General features: G+C 43.5%; 2 protein-coding genes across 10 annotated transcripts in view; one reads left to right on the top strand and one right to left on the bottom strand.

Annotated features, from left to right (window-relative positions):
• Positions 1–13123, bottom strand: part of dlgap1a (discs, large (Drosophila) homolog-associated protein 1a) — a 108816-nt gene extending 95693 nt beyond the window's left edge. For 4 of the 9 annotated variants that reach the window (XM_060059836.1, XM_060059834.1, XM_060059833.1 and 1 more), the window contains exon 1: positions 12957–13120. The gene's annotated coding sequence lies outside the window, so the exon portion shown is untranslated. Of the gene's footprint in view, positions 1–12956 lie in introns of all 9 variants that reach the window. The other 5 variants (XR_009527064.1, XR_009527063.1, XR_009527065.1 and 2 more) reach the window with 3 other exon arrangements.
• Positions 13124–19125: 6002 nt separating this feature from the next.
• Positions 19126–22000, top strand: LOC132463568 (uncharacterized). Its single transcript, XM_060059829.1, has 2 exons — positions 19126–19913; positions 21050–22000. Exons 1-2 carry the CDS (start codon positions 19798–19800, stop codon positions 21945–21947), a joined length of 1014 nt encoding a protein of 337 aa, XP_059915812.1. The 5' UTR covers positions 19126–19797; the 3' UTR covers positions 21948–22000.
• The last annotated feature ends 251 nt before the right edge of the window (positions 22001–22251 follow it).

Raw genomic sequence — 22251 nt, forward strand, 5'->3', positions numbered from 1 at the left:
GGTTACCAGCCAGGCCTGAGGGTATATTCAACACTGGCGATACACTGTTGCATCACAATGTTATCTTTTGTATCTGTTCCAATGATAACATCGTAGCTCGGTTTTCATAAATTTTGCACCTACTTCAGTTTTTGTTTTATCACCAAACCCTCAACAAGCCTGTCTATAAAAAGTTTCCGTCTGCTCTGCCTCCCTGCACTGGACAGGCCCGCGCCAGAGACTGACTGAAGCCGGATCAGCGCTAACGCAGAGACCCTGAGTTAGGGTCGCCAACCCGGGAAGCTGAGTAGTTTTAACAAAGGCTTACGTAGTGTTATTGATTGTCCCCAAGCAGCTTTCAATGTACCAGGTTTCGGAAAAGCAGCCGAGGGAGCTGCATACTAAGGGTGCGTCCCATTTCTACCCCTTACCCCTCCCCCTTACCCCTCCCCCTTGGTTTGAAGGGGTAAGGGTGTCCCAATTCTCATTTTGGTTAAGGGGTAGGGCGAAGACAAAAGGCTACGTAGCCCTTGAAACGAAGCGAAAACGTAGCTTGAAACGAAGCTATCCAAGGACCACACTTCAAAGGGAGGGCTTCGAGGAAAATCCGGCCGAAAATGCATTTTTACTAGTTGTTATCATTCGGACTCATGATGTAAAGTTGACTGTATATTCAGCTCGAAGTCATACACGGACAATGCGATCTCTGAGCTCGATATAAAACATGACATAACGGTAAATAACCGTTGAACTATACAAGATTTTAGCGCTCTCTAGTGGCCAACCGAAATCGCCAAATAAACAAACAGCAGCGATGGTTCAAGCGAAGGACACGCACAAATGTAAGTATTTTCAGCACTTTAATTACGGCAGACTGGTGTAATAATACTATTTTCGAGCGGTTTTTAATTGTGAAGTTAGTTTTGAATCACTAGTCAAGTTTGTTTTGATTCACTAGTCAAGTTTGTTTTGAATCACTAGAAGCCGATGCTAATGTGTTCCGCTATCGCTATTTGTTGAGATAGATATCCGATATCCCTTGACATGACATGTTAAGGTTTCAAGTAACATTTGTGTGCAGTGGATATGCTTACTACTACTATTCCTTGGTTGATTATAGCGGCGCACTGCTTTGATATCTGTAAAGCTGCCACCTAGGCTACGTCGCTCGCCTGTCAAACTGAAGATTTCCTTTCCACCTTTACCTCAGGGACACCACAGGAGACCAGACGGCTCATTAATTTCAGGGGGACCAGGGACAATGAGTTCCTAAAATCGAAAATGATCGCCAGAAAACAGTGGGAGTGAGTCTTACGTTGTTCAATCTTTTCATTCTTGCGTCTGTTTTCTACTTTGGTATTTCTGTGTTGAGCTCAATAGCCCACTGAATGTCTGTGTCATTATACCAATTGCCTAATGAATGTATCAACCAAACGAGACCATTGTTTTTGTTGTAAGTGTGTGTGTGTAGCCGAGCTAAATTTAATTTGATTTTGTTTTATTTTTTATCATTGTTCATACCTTTTTTTTATGTGAACTCCACCAAATATTGGTTCCTAAGTAAGTTGGTTTCGTTGTTCCCTATGGCATGCCTTTTCAGTAGGGCCGAGATCGTTTATTGGCCTGTGGCATGTGCCACCGCGACCACTGACATACCATGGCATATGCCGTTCTGGAACGGTAACTGCCGTTCTGAAACGGTAACTACCGTTCTGAAACGGTAATGCCATGGCATATGCCTTTCTGGAACGGTAACTACCGTTCTGAAACGGTAACTGCCGTTCAGGTGGAACGGTAACTGCAGTTCCCAACAATGGTATGTGACACCAGCATAACTCCTCTGTATAATTTCAAGACAGGTATTGCCATAAATGTAAAGGTATATATATTTGGTATTTATTGACACAATATCACAACATAACGCCGTAAATAAAGGGATTTACACGTTTCTCTCGTCCGTGCTGTTGTTATGATATTTCCGATCTGTTTGTTGTTGCTTTTGTAATGACAGATGCTTTTGAAAACAGCCGGACTTGCTCCGGTGACGGTAGTTATAGCCTAGCCTTCTAGGTGGCCATAGAGCTATAGTCTATTGCTTTGTTCCAATATCCATACTATCCGCAGTCATTATACTTTATTTTAGTATGACTTCTTTTAGTAGGCCTACGTAGTGCGTTGCAATTAAGATCAGGGCGAAAGGAAGTGTAGTGAAAGGACCCGGATGGTATACTCAAACGGTCAAACCGATGAGTGTGGATTGATGTACACCTTTCGTGCTCCACGGCAGCGATCTAATAGCTACGTAGCTGAAGAGGCGGAGCCAGGCTGAGCCAACGTCGGCGCATTTTCTTTAATAGGTCCATGCATTTTCCACGTATCCTGCATTAATGGAGTCATTTTGTTGTTTTAATAGCTTTATAACTACTATGTGTAAAGAGTTCACCGTTCAAAGCGAGATGTTTATTGCGGTTGCGATCGTAGTTTCCGGTTAGTGCACCAGAGCCAGGTCCCTATAGGGGTGGCACTGTAGGCTATGGCTAGACAGTCATCCATTTTTCCACTCGTGTTTTATCAAGATGTTCTAGTAGCGTAGCCTATAATAAAGCCTATACTGTATGACTGCTTCAGCTCATAACTATTCAATAGGCCAAATATTAAGTTTTGCATTTGTTGTTATTGGTGTTTAACCAAATAATTTAAGCAGGCCTATAGGTTCCTATCATTTAACCCTGATCCAGTGTCATAAACCTTTCTATATCGACATGATCCAGTGGTATCATGGCATACAGGCCAAAAGTTTTTCCGCTGGCAAGCCAATTATGTTAATCGGAAGTTCCATTTCCTACTGGAACCACCGTTTTTCCGCTGGCATGCCACTCATGTAAAATGGTATTACCAGTTTCTACTGGCACCTACCGTTTTTCCGCTGGCATGCCACTCATGGAAAATGGTAATTACCAGTTTCTACTGGCACCTACCGTTTTTCCGCTGGCATGCCACTCATGGAAAATGGTAATTACCAGTTTCTACTGGCACCTACCGTTTTTCCGATGGCATGCCACTCATGGAAAATGGTAATTACCAGTTTCTACTGGCACCTACCGTTTTTCCGATGGCATGCCACTCATGGAAAATGGTAATTACCAGTTTCTACTGGCACCTACCGTTTGCCAGTAGATATTCCTTTCCTGTGTTATTTGCCCGTTCATACACACATACCACTCATGATTCACAGCTACTCAATCATTCTTGTAAAAACGGTAGGTGCCAGTAGAAACTGGTAATTACCATTTTCCATGAGTGGCATGCCAGCGGAAAAACGGTAGGTGCCAGTAGAAACTGGTAATTACCATTTTCCATGAGTGGCATGCCAGCGGAAAAACGGTAGGTGCCAGTAGAAACTGGTAATTACCATTTTCCATGAGTGGCATGCCAGCGGAAAAACGGTAGGTGCCAGTAGAAACTGGTAATACCATTTTACATGAGTGGCATGCCAGCGGAAAAACAGTGGTTCCAGTAGGAAATGGAACTTCCGATTAACATAATTGGCTTGCCAGCGGAAAAACTTTTGGCCTGTATGCCATGATACCACTGGATCATGTCGATATAGAAAGGTTTATGACACTGGATCAGGGTTAAATGATAGGAACCTATAGGCCTGCTTAAATTATTTGGTTAAACACCAATAACAACAAATGCAAAACTTAATATTTGGCCTATTGAATAGTTATGAGCTGAAGCAGTCATACAGTATAGGCTTTATTATAGGCTACGCTACTAGAACATCTTGATAAAACACGAGTGGAAAAATGGATGACTGTCTAGCCATAGCCTACAGTGCCACCCCTATAGGGACCTGGCTCTGGTGCACTAACCGGAAACTACGATCGCAACCGCAATAAACATCTCGCTTTGAACGGTGAACTCTTTACACATAGTAGTTATAAAGCTATTAAAACAACAAAATGACTCCATTAATGCAGGATACGTGGAAAATGCATGGACCTATTAAAGAAAATGCGCCGACGTTGGCTCAGCCTGGCTCCGCCTCTTCAGCTACGTAGCTATTAGATCGCTGCCGTGGAGCACGAAAGGTGTACATCAATCCACACTCATCGGTTTGACCGTTTGAGTATACCATCCGGGTCCTTTCACTACACTTCCTTTCGCCCTGATCTTAATTGCAACGCACTACGTAGGCCTACTAAAAGAAGTCATACTAAAATAAAGTATAATGACTGCGGATAGTATGGATATTGGAACAAAGCAATAGACTATAGCTCTATGGCCACCTAGAAGGCTAGGCTATAACTACCGTCACCGGAGCAAGTCCGGCTGTTTTCAAAAGCATCTGTCATTACAAAAGCAACAACAAACAGATCGGAAATATCATAACAACAGCACGGACGAGAGAAACGTGTAAATCCCTTTATTTACGGCGTTATGTTGTGATATTGTGTCAATAAATACCAAATATATATACCTTTACATTTATGGCAATACCTGTCTTGAAATTATACGGAGGAGTTATGCTGGTGTCACATACCATTGTTGGGAACTGCAGTTACCGTTCCACCTGAACGGCAGTTACCGTTTCAGAACGGTAGTTACCGTTCCAGAAAGGCATATGCCATGGCATTACCGTTTCAGAACGGTAGTTACCGTTTCAGAACGGCAGTTACCGTTCCAGAACGGCATATGCCATGGTATGTCAGTGGTCGCGACGGCAGTTACCGTTTCAGAACGGCAGTTACCGTTTCAGAACGGCAGTTACCGTTCCAGAACGGCATATGCCATGGTATGTCAGTGGTCGCGGTGGCACATGCCACAGGCCATTAAACGATCTCGGCGTCTCTCTGCCTTTTGTTTCCCTGGGGAGTGGTTTGGCGTTGCACCTGTGTGCACCTGTGTGTACCTGTGTGTATGTGCAATGACAACAAATAAAATCCTATCCTATCCTATGGCAATGTTTTGATATGTTGAGGGGAGTGTCTTATGTCTGCATTTATTTGAAAGAGCATATGCACAGAAAAGCAGACGGACAGAGTTACAATGGAGATCCAGCGAGTTTTTAAAGCCATGTGACGCGTCGCATCACATAGGGAAGTTAACGCCAGCATTTCTGACGTTTTTATCCACTAATTCATTATGTTATGTGAGGCAACGCAACGCAACGTATGCTTGATCTGAAACATGCCTACTCGTGGCTTCTGTTGACATAGCAGTCAGCGACGATGAAGCCACGTAATGGAGGGGCGTCCCATTTCTTAGGGGAACGTTTTACCCCTCTGTATTGAGGGGCAAGGGGAAGGGGTAAGGGGGAGGGGTAAGGGGAAGGGGTAAGGGCTAGAAATGGGATTGGGCCTAAGATCCTCCTCTATGAATAACTGCCGTATCAGTCCTCTGTGTCTAGTGGTGTATACCTGACCAGGAGACGGCCGGGCAGCATTACACCTCCCTTAACAATAACCAGCTAAATACATTTTAGTTAGGTTAATGTTAACGGAACCAGGGACGTCTCACGTTTCAAAAAAATGTGAGTCTCACGGACTCAAACCGCTGCTAAGAAGTTTATCCTGCTAGCTCTATAACAGTAACAAGCAAGTAAAGAACTGCGTGGCCAGTGTAGCTCCAGGGCTGGTGTTACCATCATATACTGTGAAAAATATCACATTATTTTTTTTTCTCACAATATTTGTGGCATCCCTAATACTGATTTGTGAACTCCAGATTTATTCTATTCAGGGATTTGGGGGTTTGGGGGTCTCCCCCCCCCCCCCCCCCCCTCAGAAAAATTTATGAATTGAATTTGGTAGATTTGATATCATCTATTCTGGTGCATTTTGGGGATGGCCACTACCTATTGCCTATTACCTACTATTCATTCAGATTCATAACCTACATCCTGACTTGCAGGGCCTGGACATCCTTACACTGCATATACAGACCTATGCCGTGTTCCGATATCCATACTTCCATGAGTACACTTAAACGAAGCACACTATCCGCATTCACTAGGTGCGCTAATTTTCAGATGTCATTGTTGTTCCAAATCGAATACTCAGTGGTGCACTAACCGGAAATTATGATCACGACTGCCGCCGCGGCTCCTCCACCGCAATAAACATCCCGCTTTGAACGGTGAACTCTTTACGCCTAGCAGCTATAAAAACTATAAAAACTACAAAATGACTCTATTAATGCAGGCTATGTGGAAAATGCGCCGACTTTGGCTCAGCCTGGCTCCACCCTCTTCCGCTACGTAGCTAAGATGGCTGCCGTTGAGTACGAAAAGTGTACATCGCCACACAAGTGTACATTATAATATGTCCATGATCGCCACACACTGCGCGATTTGACTGTTTTGAGTACACCGTCCGGGTCCTTTCAGTACACTTATTTGCGCCCTATCTGAATCGGAACGCCCTACGACAGGGATGGGCAACTGGCGGGCCCGCACATAATTTTTATTTAAAAAAAAAAGAAGAAAAGAAAGAATAGAGTTACAGAAAACTTGGTTAAGAGAGAAGAAAAGCAGAGTATCAGTTCATAGAATTCAAAGGCAAACCCATGTGTCTAGTTTGCTTAGAAACGATATCAGTCATGAAAGATTTCCACTTAAGTCGCCACTACAACTACTACAACAGCCTTGAAGTGAATATCATGCTTGTTGTGTTTGAGTTCATTGAGTTGTTGCACTTAATGTTGGGCCACTGTTTTTCAGTTTTGTAACATCATTGAATGATGATGTATGTGAGCCCTTTGCAATGATCAAAATACTAACCAATCATGTGGCTATTTGAGCATGGAAAACATGAAATGAATGTATGTTGGTTCAATCAACATACCATACATAGGTTATGGGAGATTTTGTTGTTAGTGGCCATCCCCAAAATGCGCCAGAATACAGGAAATCATATCCAACAAATTCAAAAATGGGTAACTTCTCTCAGTTTACGTCTAGTTGAAGTGCACAGTCACATGGCCCTCTGATGGTGATGATGGAGAATTGTGGCCCTCTTTATCATGAAAGTTGCCCATCCCTGCCCTACGTACTTAAACTTAGGCTAGTAAGTACGGATAGTATGGATATTGGAACACGGCACTATTTTATGGCCATTCCACCAGCGATTGCTATTTGACCCATTGTTGTTATTCTGAAATTGAGAAAAATCATTGTCCTTTAGCGTCCATTTTTTGTGAGTCTTAATGTCTACTTCAAATGCAGTTAGAAATATGGGACAGTTGCTTCATTCAAAATACTTATTAATGTGTAACTTACTTGCTCCTTTAAAGTATAACATTGCTTGCGGAGTCCAATTCCTCCACTGAAAAGGGTGGAAAGTGCTTACAACTGCTAGTTAGCGATCTATCTCTTCTCTACATGTAGTTTTGTTGCGCGAATGCTGGAGGGAGGTAGCCTATTTGATTGATTTGCTGAATTGTCCATTCATGTGGTGAAGAAAAGAAAAGAAAAGCGATGGTCTGGGGTGCACACTGGTGCGACCCGAGGGCGAATTTTCTTGTGCCAATGAAAAGCTGTCTCTGCTTGATAGACAGCAAAAAGTTTGCGAGCTTACGTTGACTTCAACGTGGCCGGCGCCCCTGACTTGAAGGGCTTTATTTTGAAAGATCAATAACTAGTCTAGCCCAAATCATTGACGTTTAGACGCATCAAAATGGTTGCTGCTGTCGTGGAATTAACCGAGATCTAATCACTTCGACTGACTTAAGAGAGAGGAAAAGAAATCGAGGGGTCCGGAGCAAGTATGACAAAAATACTTTATCGTTAAAAAATGCAACAATCAAAGCCGAGTAGTTTGCAAAGCACTGTCGGTCCACAGATCCCGGCGTCCTCTTTATCCACACATCCAAAACAGTTTCTATTTTGGGGTGTCCGCCCACAATCAGTCATAAATTCCTCTAACCGAATGGTCAACAAGATAATCTAGAACACCAGGTAGAGGTCAGCACGCATTGACCCCGTAGCTTCCTGGTCCTGTGGGGAGTTCCAATTTATCAAGTCAATAGCCAACGCACTCATCTACCAGGACCTTTTAGAGCATTTCATGTTTCCTGCCGGGCATGGCACCTTCCCACACTGCCAAAAGTACCAATACCTGGTTTAATGACTATAGGTGCTTTTATCTGTGTGCTGATTGGCCAGAAAACTCTCCTGATCTGAACGCCATGGAAAATGTATGGAGGTAGTGTAGATGGGCTTCTATAACACCTCAGCAGGACTAAAGTTTAACTTACTTAAAAAGTGCTAAAGTGCTAAAAAAAAATTTGTTGAGAGGGGGTCTGCGCCTCATCCAAGTTATCAATGACGAGTACTAGCCATTGCCAAGGAGAGGCAGAGTAGGGCGGGTGATGACTTCGCCCTCTGGCTGCTGAACTGTTGCTGCTGATAGAATGCTGCCGCTCGATGGCGCGCGCAACCTCCTAACTCCACTTCCAGGCAGCGTGGAGAACACAATCACTGTTTTATAGAAGTAATTATGCGGTTGATAAGGTTAGCTTGTCATGTTAAAGAGCCAGTGGATCAACGGTTTTAGGTTTAATTCGAACACTGAGATTAACAAAAAGGGGTTTGGATTGAGAGTTTTAGGAAAGGGTCGGGCTTGTAATCTCCATGGTTACGGCCCACGAAAACATTGATACTTTTTAGTACAATCGTTGTGTTACTGTTCGTGTTATAATGAGCAAAGTTGTTCGTGAAATTCGCCACACAACCTAGTGATAAACATAGCATATACTATATATGCTATAGGGCTGGTCAGTGTAACCGCTCATTGTTATGAACAAGGTTGAACAAGTCTGTGTTCTTCTTTCTAAACTTGAAAAAATATATATTATTTTTTATATAGCATATATTAATATATACTAATAGATACATATTTGTTATATAATAAAGCAGGGAACGGCTGTGTAGGAGAACAGGAAAGCATAAGTGAGGTACATAGCTGCTCAAAAGAGGAAAAAAAGCACAGGTCCAGGCAAAGGCAAATAATACCCAGTAATGTGCTCTGGTGAGGTGGACTGGAGTTTGGGGTGATTAGGGGGTGACCATTGTACTTCACTTATTTTTGATTAGTCATTTCACATAAAGAATTCTAATAGACACGACTGAGTTTTTCTTATTTTTAGCACTGCTTCATATAGTAGGTCTGAGCAACACAGACAGGATTTTATGAGTCACTTAAACAGAGTTTGTTTAGAGAAATGTAGCATGAATCATAGGAAGGGGGCGTGGGCGCCGTGCAGGGCTAATTTTTTTCCTTTTCCGGCAGAAGAATGTCACCTTTTTGGGCCATCACGTTTGTACCACTGATTGAAAATCTTTCTTATAGGTCCTATGTAATTTTCTGAGCAACAGAATTTTGGGTTTCGTGACCTGTAAGCCATAATCATTAAGACAAATACAAATACAGGCTTGGCATATTTCACTGCTGGTGGAATATATATATATATGTATATAATATGAGTTTGACTTTTTAAATTGAATTATTGAAATTCATTAATCTTTCCACAATATTCAAATTCATTGAGATGCACCTGTATGCATGTAACACAAACAAACAGCACCGTTTTGCCAATGAGTGTGGAACGGGTGGCGTATTGTGTAGGCTACGTAGTTAGTTTAGTTAGTTTAGAGTGTCTGCCTGTTCTGTTGGTATATAAGCTAACTAATATCCAAGACACATTTGTAGAAAAGAGAATTTAAATGGATAACATCTGCAGATGTGCGGAATGGAGCTGGCAAACGCTATTGGGGCGTGACTCTGAGAACACAGAGACTAGCATCGGTTTAGGAACATTTCTTGGAGGAAGGATGTGGTTCTAAGGGGGAAAATGATACCTGAATGTATATATTGATGAACAGTAATAACATGCAAGCAATTTACTTTTCAACATGCACACACATACGCCATATCACTTGTATATGAATGTTCCTGTATTAGGAGCTGAATACATTATTAACCTAGCTATCTAGGTAGCCTGACTATGAGAGGGGCTTAGAATACAATCTCAAAAGTTATGGACAGTGTGACTGTATAAGAGAGTTTAGTTCACTACTCTAATGGTACACAGATCAATGGGCTCATAGCCAGCATAGCTAGTAGCAAAGCTAATTAGCATCATATCTAACAAATCTCACTTGCAGAGAAACAATGACCAGGCCAAATTTACAAGGGTCACCAGGGTACATTGCCGTAGCGAACAAGCACAAACCTACATAAATACTTGACTAACATCTGTCATTACACGCATTACACGCAACTTGCTGTAATGGCAGAAAGTGCCTCAGCGCCAAGGTAAACAACCCACCATAGAGTGACAGAAAATCAATTCCCCTTAAAGGGCCTCAATGAAATGTGCGATACTTTAATTCTACATGGAGCGTTTAAGATATATATATATATATATATATATATATATATATATGCCGATGATCTATGGCTGCATTTGTGAATGCCGGCACACGCAACCCATCAAACCAAATATGTAATTTTACTGGAGGGCATGCAAGGAGGCAAATTGATTCCTCCAGAATGATACTGTGTTAATTGTATCTGTTCTATTCTCACAATTACCCAATAACGGGATGTAACGATTCACCGATACGAATCAGTTACCGGTTGGATTAACACAGATGCGACTACATCGATACCTGGGCCCCTGAATCGATTTTAAATGACCAAAAATCTGTCAATGCACCGATTTAAACGTTGCGATTTGGTTGAGTGAAGCTTTAGCCTGATATCAAGACAGCATTGTCAACTCTTTTCATTCCGTTTCCATATGGATCTGAAAAATGGAATTTTAGGACGCTGGAGGTTCAGTGTGTGTGTTTGTGTATGTTTGCGAGCTTCTCTTTATGTCTCGTGAGCAGGGAACAACATTCCGGAGTTGTTCTATTAAAAATAGAACATTACAACATGTCCGAAAACGGTGAAACGATTCTCAGTGAACCAGCTAATCTGAAATCAAACGTGTGGGAGTGATGTGGGTTTTATAAGAAGAAAGAAAGCCTCGCTATTTGTAAATTGAGTAGGGCAGCGATAAAGTCTATAAATAAACAAATACGTAGACTAAATAGAATAAATATAGTTCTAAATTGATACATTTGTCTTCCATTTTTTCCCATGCCATAAAGACCAAATATGAAAACCTAAGTTTACATCGTCCCTATAGCATAGGCTATCTATTTGAAAGTAGGCAATGAAGAAGGCTTATTTTAATTAATAGAAAATGTATGCGTTAACATTAAACAAATATTAACTGTATCTATCAGATTGAATCATATCTGATCAAATCGCACAAGATCGTTAGAACATTGAATCGAATCGTTCTATATTCAAATGTATCGTCCCTGAATCGTATCGTAGCGCTTGTATTTAGGTACAGATCGGATCGTCCTATAAAGGAGAGATGCACACCCCTAACCAATACCCTTTACCCTTCATTAAAGGTCATTTTTGAAAGGGGGGGGACACTTGAAATGAATGAACCATGATGTAAGAAATTGTGGTTTTAAGATTCTTAACTACAGCAGTCCAGCAAATGTAGTCCGATTTTCTTTCACGGGGCGTTAAGATTGATCGCTTAATGCCAAATCTCAAACAAATATTGGCATGAAAGTTTCCCTTTGTTATGAACTTATTTCTAGGCCGCTGCGCTTTTGTCACCAATGCATTTATACTTATCATGCAACAACATCTTCGACCAACTAAGAACAGAAGCAAAAAAGTAGCATATTTATAATATTCATGTGTCCATAAGATTTGTTTTGGATTGCGTTTACGTCATTTCAGGATAACAAAGATAACTGAAATGAACATTCAGGGGGAGAGAGAAACAAGACAATAGCAAGAAAGATGAGACCAGAGATTGAACAATCTTAACTGTTGGCACCGAACATGCATAACAACCACTGTTAATATTACATTTACATTTAGGGCATTTAGCAAACGCTTTTATCCAAAGCGACTTACAATAAGTTAATTTGTCAGAAGAAAAAGAAACAACAATATATCGCTTTCGGTACAGTAAGGATGTTCATAGAACCAAGAGAAAAGCTCTAACAATTGCTGGGTCAATCTGCTGGTAGAACTGAGCCTCATCATAATGTGTGTAGTTGAGCCTATGAGCCTCTTCATGACGTTGAGCCTCATCATCATGTGTGATGTTCAGCCTCATCATGTGTGTTGTTGAGCCTCTGAGCCTCATCATGTGTGATGTTCAGCCTCATCATGTGTGATGATGAGCCTCTGAGCCTCCTCATTTGTGATGTTGAGCCTCTGAGCCTCATCACGTGTGATGTTGAGCCTCATCATCATAAGTGATGTTCAGCCTCATCCTGTGTGATGTTCAGCCTCTGAGCCTCATCCTGTATGATGTTGAGACTGAGCCTCATCATGTGTGATGTTGCGCCTCTGAGCCTCATGTGTGATGTTGCGCCTCGGCGAGGAGGACCGAGATGTTCATGACGCCTACAGTGGACACAGTTCCCTGGCATGGCAGTTCGCACTAATCACTCCCCGAACCTCCGCGGACAACTGATTATATTGCTATAATGCTCTCACTCACAGAATAAATGACTTTAGGCTATAAGCGAATGACATCGCTGCCTCAGAAAGAGATCGATCAGCCCACGTCCGATACATCGACTAGAAAGTAAACCTCGGCTGCTGATCAATGGATACGATATGAACATTTCAGTATCAATCACGATTTTCCTTTTCTCCCTCGATCTATCTCGATGTCTAAGATCATTTTTGTTGCGACAAAGAACCACATAATGCTGTGAAGAAACGAGTCGTTTCAGTGAGTCGTTTCCTGACAGAGAGTGGGTGTTCAACCACCAGTGGGTCTCTGACGGAGACACAGTTTAACCCTCCGATCAACAGCCCAAATATATATATATATAAATATGTATAAACCCAGAGCGCCGATTAATGAAAAGAGCTTACCTCAACAAACTCGCTAAATCATTTTAGAGAGCTGACTGTAATTCCTGTCGCGAACTGTACATCTAAGATCATGTCTGGAAGCGAAGCGATGTGCGCTGTGAAGGGCTGGTTAGGATGAGGAGATGTGTGTGTGTGGGCGGCGGGCACCTGCTCTGCAGCAGAATGCTATATATACACATGATGATATATATGGTCCTTTACCGGGTACACAACGTGGGAGGGCCAGGACGGGGTACCGTCTCCTGATTATAAAGCTTTACATTTAGTATTATTATATCAATAAAAATGAACACCAAGTAAGAGTATTCTACCTCACTATGTTACTATGTGAGGCAAAAGCCTTGGTCAGAATTTATGTATGTGTTGGTATATATGTGTGTATATGTGTATATGTGTGTATGTGTGTATATATATGTTTATATGTATGTTAAGGTATATAGGTATGTGTGTATATACATGTGTATGCACATGTATGTGTATATATACTTGCATACAGGTAATGGGCTGTCATTCGATAAAAAAACAAATAAATTACAACATTTTCTGTGATTAATCACGTTGAATCGCTCTTCTTCCTAAGACTGAAACTTTGAAAAAATGGATGTCAAAGTGTCAGTTGATTTTCAAAAGCATCAAGGCCATCAATATGAGGTGTATGCTTATAAGGCAATAATTGCCAATACCACAGCAAATCCCAATGCACACTTCCTATAGTAGCCAACCGAAAAGCTGCTGGGGGGCTGCAGGACTCTGGCTAGCCTCCACCCGCAGACACCTGACATCCTCTGTGGCCACAGCTCCTTCCCTCACCTCAGAAAGGAGTTCCGCCGTTCAGAAGGTACATCTCTGGATGGATCCTGAGTCAGTCCTCAGCCACGATAGGCCTATCGTCCAGATATACCAAGCTGCTGTCTCTAGGGAAGAGCGCCATTGGGCATTACAGAGACCAAAGGGCAGTCACCAAAACCGTAGATTAAAGCAGTATTTGGTTTAGCGTCTGATTGTAGGCCCAGCTTCTAATACGATGAATGGGGGGACTCCATAATCTAGTGATTAAAAGGGCCACCATTTTAATCATCACCATCAGAGGGCCACTTGACCGCACACTTCAACGAATCGGATATGAGAGAAGCTACAAAATAATTCAAATAAGAACAAAATATGTGGATATATATGTCTGTATCAGTGGCGACTAGTGATTATTTTTGTGTGTGGGGCGTAGTAATGGAAGGGGGATCTGGGTGTCCTCCCCCAGAACATTTTGAATTTGGTAGATAGGATTTCATGCATTCTATATACCTAAAAAATCATTTTGATTCATCACCTATGTATGTTAATTGAACCAACATGTATTAATTCCTTACTTATTCTACTTCATTTAAGAATGCTCGATTCTGATTGGCTGGGAGGGGTGCATTAAGTAAGGGATAATGTATAGAACGCCGGTCATTATCGAGAAAATAACAGGACACCGACGCGCAGCGGAGGTGTCTTGCTTCGCCATGAAGGGGCTTATTTTACGATAATGACCGGCAAAGTTCAATACATTATCCCGCTTATTACACGGCTACTTCCCAAAACGAAACAATTTATTTACAATGTATTTGTTACCAGCATTCATAGTGTTGATCAGCAGATTAATAGTCCGCCCAAGACGTTGACATCGTCGCTTAGCAACCGACAGCGCTTGGGTTGATACATATCCCGCTTATTACATTAGCTGCGTTTCCATCTAAAAGGAAAGGTGATGCGAATCTTTAGAAAGTTTGCAAAAAAGTAATTTGAATTAGGTGCGTTTCCATCAAGTGGTTGGAGCGGAATAGGGTGATGACGTTACACGTTGATGTCGGCAGGGTTGCTATGGCCGGTCGTTATGTGGAAATCGGAAAGACGGTCAGTCCTGTGTGTTCAAAGTTCGCTACGTCACAGCTGATTCGCAAAATGTGTTTACATCTCCCATTTTGCGAATTTACTCTGTTTTGCATTTCTTATAAACCACCTCAAGAGAGCGGATAAACTTTTTTGCGAATTAGAGGATTTTGATGCAAATTTTGGTGTTTCCATCACCGTTTACTGATTGGATAGGCTACTTCAAAGTTCACATAAAATTAGGGGGATGGAAACGCACCTAGTGACAAGTTACCGGACTACGTGCGGAGTGATACCAAAGGCAAAAAGTCCTTTTGTTTACCTTGACAGCGGTCATTATTCATCCGTTGCTAATTAATTATCCAAAAAGAATTGACCACCGGAAGTTGTGAAGTGCCCATGCAAGTGAACGGAACGTTGAAAAGACCCGTGTAATAAGCAAGGGATAATGTATAGAACGCCGGTCATTATCGAGAAAATAAGCCCCGACAGGGCGAACAGGACACCGACGCGCAGCGGAGGTGTCTTGCTTCGCCATGAAGGGGCTTATTTTTCGATAATGACCGGCGAAGTTCTATACATTGTCCCGCTTATTACACGGCTACTTCCCAAAACGAAACAATTTATTTACAATGTATTTGTTACCAGCATTCATAGTGTTGATCAGCAGAGAAATAGTCCGCCCAAGACGTTGACGTCGTCGCTTAGCAACCGACAGCGCTTGGGTTGATACATATCCTGCTTATTACATTGACTAGTTACCGGACAACGTGCGGAGTGATACCAAAGGCAAAAAGTCATTTTGTTTACCTTGACAGCAGTCATTATTCATCCGTTGCCAATGAATTATCCAAAAATAATTGACCGCCGGAAGTTGTGAAGTGCCCATGCAAGTGAACGGAACGTTGAAAAGACCCGTGTAATAATCAGGCATATTGCCCGCTGACTTGTCGGTTCTACTTGCTGCTGACTGAGCACAGTAGATCAATACGCCGCTTGTATCGTTTTCTATCACATACATTTCAAACATGAGGTCCATTGTATAAATAAACTAGTTTAAAAAATTATCTAAAATGTGTCAGTCGATAGGCCTACATAGTTTTTAAAACAACAAGTTTGTTTTAAAAGAGCCACATGAGTGATTAGTATTTTTTTGGTTTAAAGGACTCATATAGACTCATAATACATCCTCATTCAATGATGGCACAAAACTGAAAAACAGTGGCCCAACATTAAATCCAACAACTAGCAGTGCAGTTGTAGTAGTTGTGGTGGCGCCAAATGCGCGTGCATGTGTCGAACAACGCGTGACACCTCATCATCCTAAAGCCGCGCCGAAGCGTCGCGGTGCGAATTTCACTCGCGTCAATTGCCGCCCCTATCACCAATAGGAAGCGGCGCGCTGCAGCACCGTTGTGATCCAAATAATGGGTCGTCGCCGCATAGTAAACACTGAATCATCATAATAACTTTCTTCATTGTCATCATCGTCATCATAATCCTCATCATCATCGCAATCATTATTATAGATGGCTTTTGGATTTCCCAATTTCGTTGTAGGCCTATTAGGTGACTGTACAATGACAATAAAGTCTATCTTATCTTATCTTATTTGACTGTAGAAACTTTGGTCGTGTTTAATGCAGTGCTTCAGGCAGCGTGAACGCAGCAACAAAGTGTTTATAACAATGGATCCCGAGTTCCTATACTAGGCATTATGATGGCGGTCCTCTGTGTAGTGCAGTGAAGTCTAGTTAGTAGAGATCCGCGGATGAGCTGCAATGTCATCCCGATTTTGAGTTGCGTGTTCCGCGTCCCGACAAAAAGCCTGTTGGCTCGCTAAAATGTCCAACCACTATGAAATGTCCCCTGTTGTCAGCGAACATAGCCAACATGGTCTTATTATAGCCCGATCATTAACTAAAAGCCACATAGAAAGAATAAAGCATCCAGCATATCATTTCAACAATGTGTGAGCATTGCATGGCATATGCAGCAGGGATGATCGCACAGTGGAATGCTTATGCTGCGTTCGAGTATTCTCTGCAAACCCACTCGGATCTCGGATCTGACGCCACGCCCACACTTCAAGCGTTTTATTATTTCGCTCGGTCGTTGGAGGAAAACATGGACGCCACCCGGAAAGCTGTTGTCGCGGTAGCATTGGCAGAGGACCAGGCGCTCCAAAATAAGTAGGCTATAGGCCATAGTCAAGTCAAGTCAAGTTTATTTATATAGCACATTTAAAACAACAGTAGTTGACCAAAGTGCTGTACACAAATACAATATATTTGTGTACATAGGCAGAGATACGGACGCAGTAAGGTATTGCAGTAATACGAGTGATTGAAATTACCATTTAAACCACCAAAGTGGTCCAAGCACAATGAAAACAGTTCATACTTCAAGTCACAATGGGCGCAGCCATCTTGAATTCTGTCTCGGAATTTTGCTCGGTCACCACTGAGTTCAACCGAGATGGCGAGTACGCCGTCCGAGGAAAAGGGGCTTGTTTGTGCGTGTCGCTAGGCAAACTCCTCGGACCTCCAAGACGGATGGATATTAAAACACAGCATTACACCGGGATCCCACCGGACGCGTACGCGCCGCGGAACGGCTGCGCCGCGGAACGGCTGCGTCCTCTGCCCTGCGTCCATTCCTACCGGGCGCGTAACGGCAGCGTAGCGCTGCCTTGCGAGCCAGCCGTATTCACGCGAGATCACGAGATCACGCGATAATCCTAAACCTAATGTATTCACCTCCCACTCCCAAAACTATTGCAATTAAATGCCACGCTTTGTCCTTTCTGACATTTTCCTTATAAAAAGGATGATTTGGTACATAAATGACTTCATGTTGCTGAACTTCGACAATGAGTCTCTCGTCGTCCATGTTGCCGACCCTCTGAGACCCACCGGTCATGACGTAATAATGTTGATGTGAAGTTACATGAGCTGAGTATTGTGTTTTATTTTGAAAATTGACCGGATGCTCTATGGCTTTTACTTTTACTTTTACTTCACTTCCTGCCCGGCTCGACCTGCTCTGTCGAAATTGATGCGGTTTAGCAGCGGCTCGCGGCAAAAATAGAATTGGACGGAAAGATAGCGCCGCGGCGCGGCACGCCGCTCCTGGGACGCTGCTGAAACGTTCCGCGGCGCGCCCGGTGGAAATGGTCTCATTGATTATAGTGGAAGCGATCAGCAGCGGTGACCGCGGCGCAGCCGTCCAGGCTTGATTCCACCGGACGCGTTACGGCAACGTTACGGCAGCGGCACGTCTTGGCCGCGGTCACCGCAGCAGATAGGTTCCACTCTAATCAATGAGACCATTTCCACCGGGCGCGGCTGCGGAACGTCTCAGCAACGTCCCAGGAGCGGCTCGCCGTGCCGCAGCGCTATCATTCCGTAGCATTTCTATTTTTGCCGCAAGCCGTTGCTGAACCGCGTCAATTTCAACAGAGCAGATCGAGCAGGGCAGGAAGTGAAAAAGTAAAAGCCATAGAGCATCCGGTAAATTTTCTAAATAAAACACAATAGATAAAACACCAACATTATTACGTCATGACCGGTGGCACCAGGTCAGCAGTCAATCAATCAAAGGGTCTCAAATCATCCTTTTTATAAGAACAATGTCAGAAAGGACAAAGCCTGGTATTTAATTGCAGTAGTTTTGGGAGTGGAAGGTGAGTACATTAGGTTTAGGATTATCGCGGGATCTCGTGATCTCGCGTGAATACGGCTGGCTCGCAAGGCAGCGTTGCGCTGCCGTAACGCCCCGTGCCCACTACCTCCGTCCGTTGCGTGATCCCCATTGACTTTAATGGGGACGGACCCGCAATGCATTGTGGATCCGTCCGTTCCGTTGGAGCCTTCGGCTCAGTCAAGAAGTTGAAAAATGTTCAACTTTTTCGGCAGCGACGGATCCGTCATCCAATCAGATCGCGTATGCAAATTTAAGCACTGTGACGCGACTCGGGCTCTGACGATACTGGAAAGCGGGAAAGCGGGTCATCTTGCATCGCAACAAGCAGGAAGTAGCGGGAAGAACCCGGCGAAGCGATTTGATTGGCTGACGGATGCCTCTGCAAAGACTACTCCCCCATCAGTCAGCCACGCCTTCCCACGTCCGTTGACTGAAGGAGGTAGTGGGCACGGGGCGTAACGCGCCCGGTGGAAATGCAAGCAGGGCAAAGTCGCGGCCAAGACGTGCCGCAGCAGTAACGTTGCCGTAACGCGTCCGGTGGAATCCCCGGGTCCCGCGGCGCGTACGCCTCCGGTGGAATCGAGCCTTGACCCGGGGATTCCACCGGAGGCGTTACGGCAACGTTACGGCTGCGGCACGTCTTGGCCGCGACTTTGCCCTGCTTGCATTTCCACCGGGCGCGTTACGGCAGCGCAGCGGCAGCCGTATTCACGCGAGATCATGAAATCACGCCATAATCCTGAACGTACGCGAGACCGCGAGATCCCGTGAAAAGCTGTGTAAGGGTAACAACAAACAGCTGACTTTGCTTCTCCGACGCTGAAAACTTGATCTGGCCATCTATCCTCAATTTTCTGCTTCTACCATGGGTAAGTTTGCTACTCAGTTTCTATATTCACCTGGTTTTACGATTTTAATAGTAGTTTCATTATGTCATACTTTGTTGTGCTATACTGAAACTAATTACATAGTTAATACTGTTAAAAGTCCAGCTAATGATTAAATACATGATTTGTTGCTTTTTTTGTTTATAAAACCAATAAGTTTTATTCATGATAATTATTTCATATGTATTGTTCACATAGTGCCTTGCAGAAGAAGAACCCTTGCATTAGTTCTCCTACTTGAAGGGCTGCAGAGGAGGGGTAGAGGGAGAAGGAGCCGATTCTGGGTTCATCCCCTCAACCAGAAAAGACAGCAAGGCGATTTTCACAATCTGGTAGCTGAACTGAGGCTGGACAGTCAACGCCACCATCAGTATTTCAGAATGAGTGCAGAGCAAATGGACGAACTTCTATCCTTCATCGGCCCTGAAGTGACCAGGCAAACCACAAACTACAGATCTGCCATAGAACCTAAGCAGAGACTGGCTGTGGCACTAAGGTAAACCACAAACAAATGAAATCATAGACCAGAAGCTGGAGAAACATTTGTTAATGCTTTTTCAACATATAAACGTAATAAAATAAATAAATCAGTCACTGCTAAAAAATTCAAGGAAAAGATTTTCAAAAACAAGAATAAAAACGTAAGTACTTAAAAATAGTAAATAAATGTAAAAAGAACAGGCAAACAAGCAACATTTGTATTAAGTGTAGTATGGCCCCATGGCGTTCGGGTCTTCCCAGTTATGATTCAGCATTTGAGTGAACGACCCTGTTTGTGGGGGGGGATGAATTGGTAAAAAATGTCTTGGAGTGTGGGTAGGCAACGGTGTTGGAGGAGGAGGTTGAAATTGTGGGGGGTGGGATGTTTGACCCAGAGCGGGTGGAGGTAAAGGTGGAGGTTGGCCTCTTTCTAGGTTGTGAAGAACCGTCAGGATCTCTATTTTGGCCTGTTGCCGTCTGTCCTTGTTCAGGCGGTGCAACATTGGCACAATGCTCAAGGCAAAATAATATGCCTCGTCTCGCTCGTCCTCTGGCACATGCGGTTTGGGCACCGGCTGCTCCAGCAAAGACATCAGCCGGTCCCCAATGCCTGTGTCTGTGTGTCTTTGGGCTTTTCTGGTTTCCCTGGGGGCCTGCGCTGGCGGTCTTGGAACTATGTCCCTGGGGCTACGGGACCTAGAGGCAGACGGTGCTGAGGTTGATGGAGCCGGAGATGTACACTGCTGTTGCAATGAAATGCCGGTGCTGGACCGATCCTCAGACCGGTCTGACTGAGGGGTCCCCGACCTTTCCTCATCATGTCCTGGCATATTGCTTCTTGAGCTATATAAAAGAAAAAGTTAGACATAGGAAAAATTTCATGAAATGTATATTTGTTTATGTTTAAGTAATTTATACAGACCTTCTTGGTTGTACATGGGGCAGAACAAAGGACATGATCTCTGCATATTTCCAGTCCTTCTGTGTACCACCTGCCGATCCACTTGGAGTGCCTTTTTTTCGGTTTTTTACAAATGCGTCCCTTAAAACCTTCCATCTTGCTTTACAAGTGTCAGCTGAAACAAAGGAGAGACACAGGTGAATGAAAAATGTTCACATCTAACTTATATTTATTTGCTTCCTCCCTCACAGGTACATGGCTTCTGGAGATTCCCTAGTGAGTCTTGCATATAGCTACCGCCTGGGGCACACTACAGTCAGGAACTCAGTCCACATGGTGTGTGCTGCCATCGAAAAAACGATGATGGAGAGGTTCCTACCCAGGCCAACACAAGAGACTTGGGAGGAAGTGGCTCAAGGCTTCTGGGAGAAGTGGAATTTTCCAAACTGCCTGGGAGCAATAGATGGGAAGCATGTGACCATCCAAGCCCCAGCACTGAGTGGGAGTCAGTATTTAAATTATAAGAAAACTTTCTCGATAGTGCTTTTGGCACTTGTGGACTCCAACTATAGGTTCAGGGTCATTCAAGTGGGGGACTTCGGAAGGTCCAGTGATGGTGGCGTATATGCTGGGTCAGCCCTCGGAAGAGGAATGGAGACCAAAACCCTTCATGTCCCACCCAGTACCTCTCTGCCTGGCGCTGCTCACTTGGGTGATGTGCCACATGTCATGGTGGGTGATGCAGCCTTCCCACTGAAGCCGTATCTAATGAGACCATACCCCGGACATCACCTCACTCACAATAAGAGGGTATTCAACTACAGACTTTCAAGGGCAAGGATGGTGGTTGAGAATGCTTTTGGCATTCTCTCCTCCAGGTGGAAAATCTTGCATCGCAGGATCAACCTGCACCCACAAAATGTGGACACCCTTGTTTTGGCTGCATGCATTCTCCATAACTTCCTGCTTGCCCCGAGAGAGAATGTGAGGTTGCTGGAGGAGGCAGAGCAACAGGGGAGAAACCTGCCAGCAGTACGCAACATGGGAGGAAACAGAGCCTCGAGAGAGGCCTGTAATGTGAGGGAGATCTTCTGTACATATTTCAACTCCCCACAAGGCAGTGTGTCTTGGCAGGACAGGATGGTGTGAAAGTTCGGCAAAAAGTGTGGAAATGTATATATTTGTAAATAGATGTTTTTTTTGTTTTTTTTAACATGCTCATGCATTCTATTCTCAAGATGTCATCAATCATTGTGAATAAAACATTTAAAAATGAGTCCGCTGTTGTATTCTTTTCATCTTGAACTCTCCTGAAAGTTCACACACTTCCCCCACAGCTAACTATATGAACAGTATTTAACACTGGGTAGTTACATTTTCAATAGGTAGTTATAATAGTATTACATATTTGTATACACCTATAATACGATATATTGATGCACTTCTTATGACA

This window comes from Gadus macrocephalus, chromosome 8, assembly GCF_031168955.1.
Source record: "Gadus macrocephalus chromosome 8, ASM3116895v1".
Lineage (NCBI taxonomy): Eukaryota > Metazoa > Chordata > Actinopteri > Gadiformes > Gadidae > Gadus > Gadus macrocephalus.

Coding starts and splice junctions, on each gene's coding strand:
- LOC132463568 (XM_060059829.1), top strand. CDS start 19,798: ATGAGTGCAGAGCAAATGGACGAACTTCTATCCTTCATCGGCCCTGAA. Junction 19,914..21,049: donor AGACTGGCTGTGGCACTAAG/GTAAACCACAAA, acceptor CCTCCCTCACAG/GTACATGGCTTCTGGAGATT.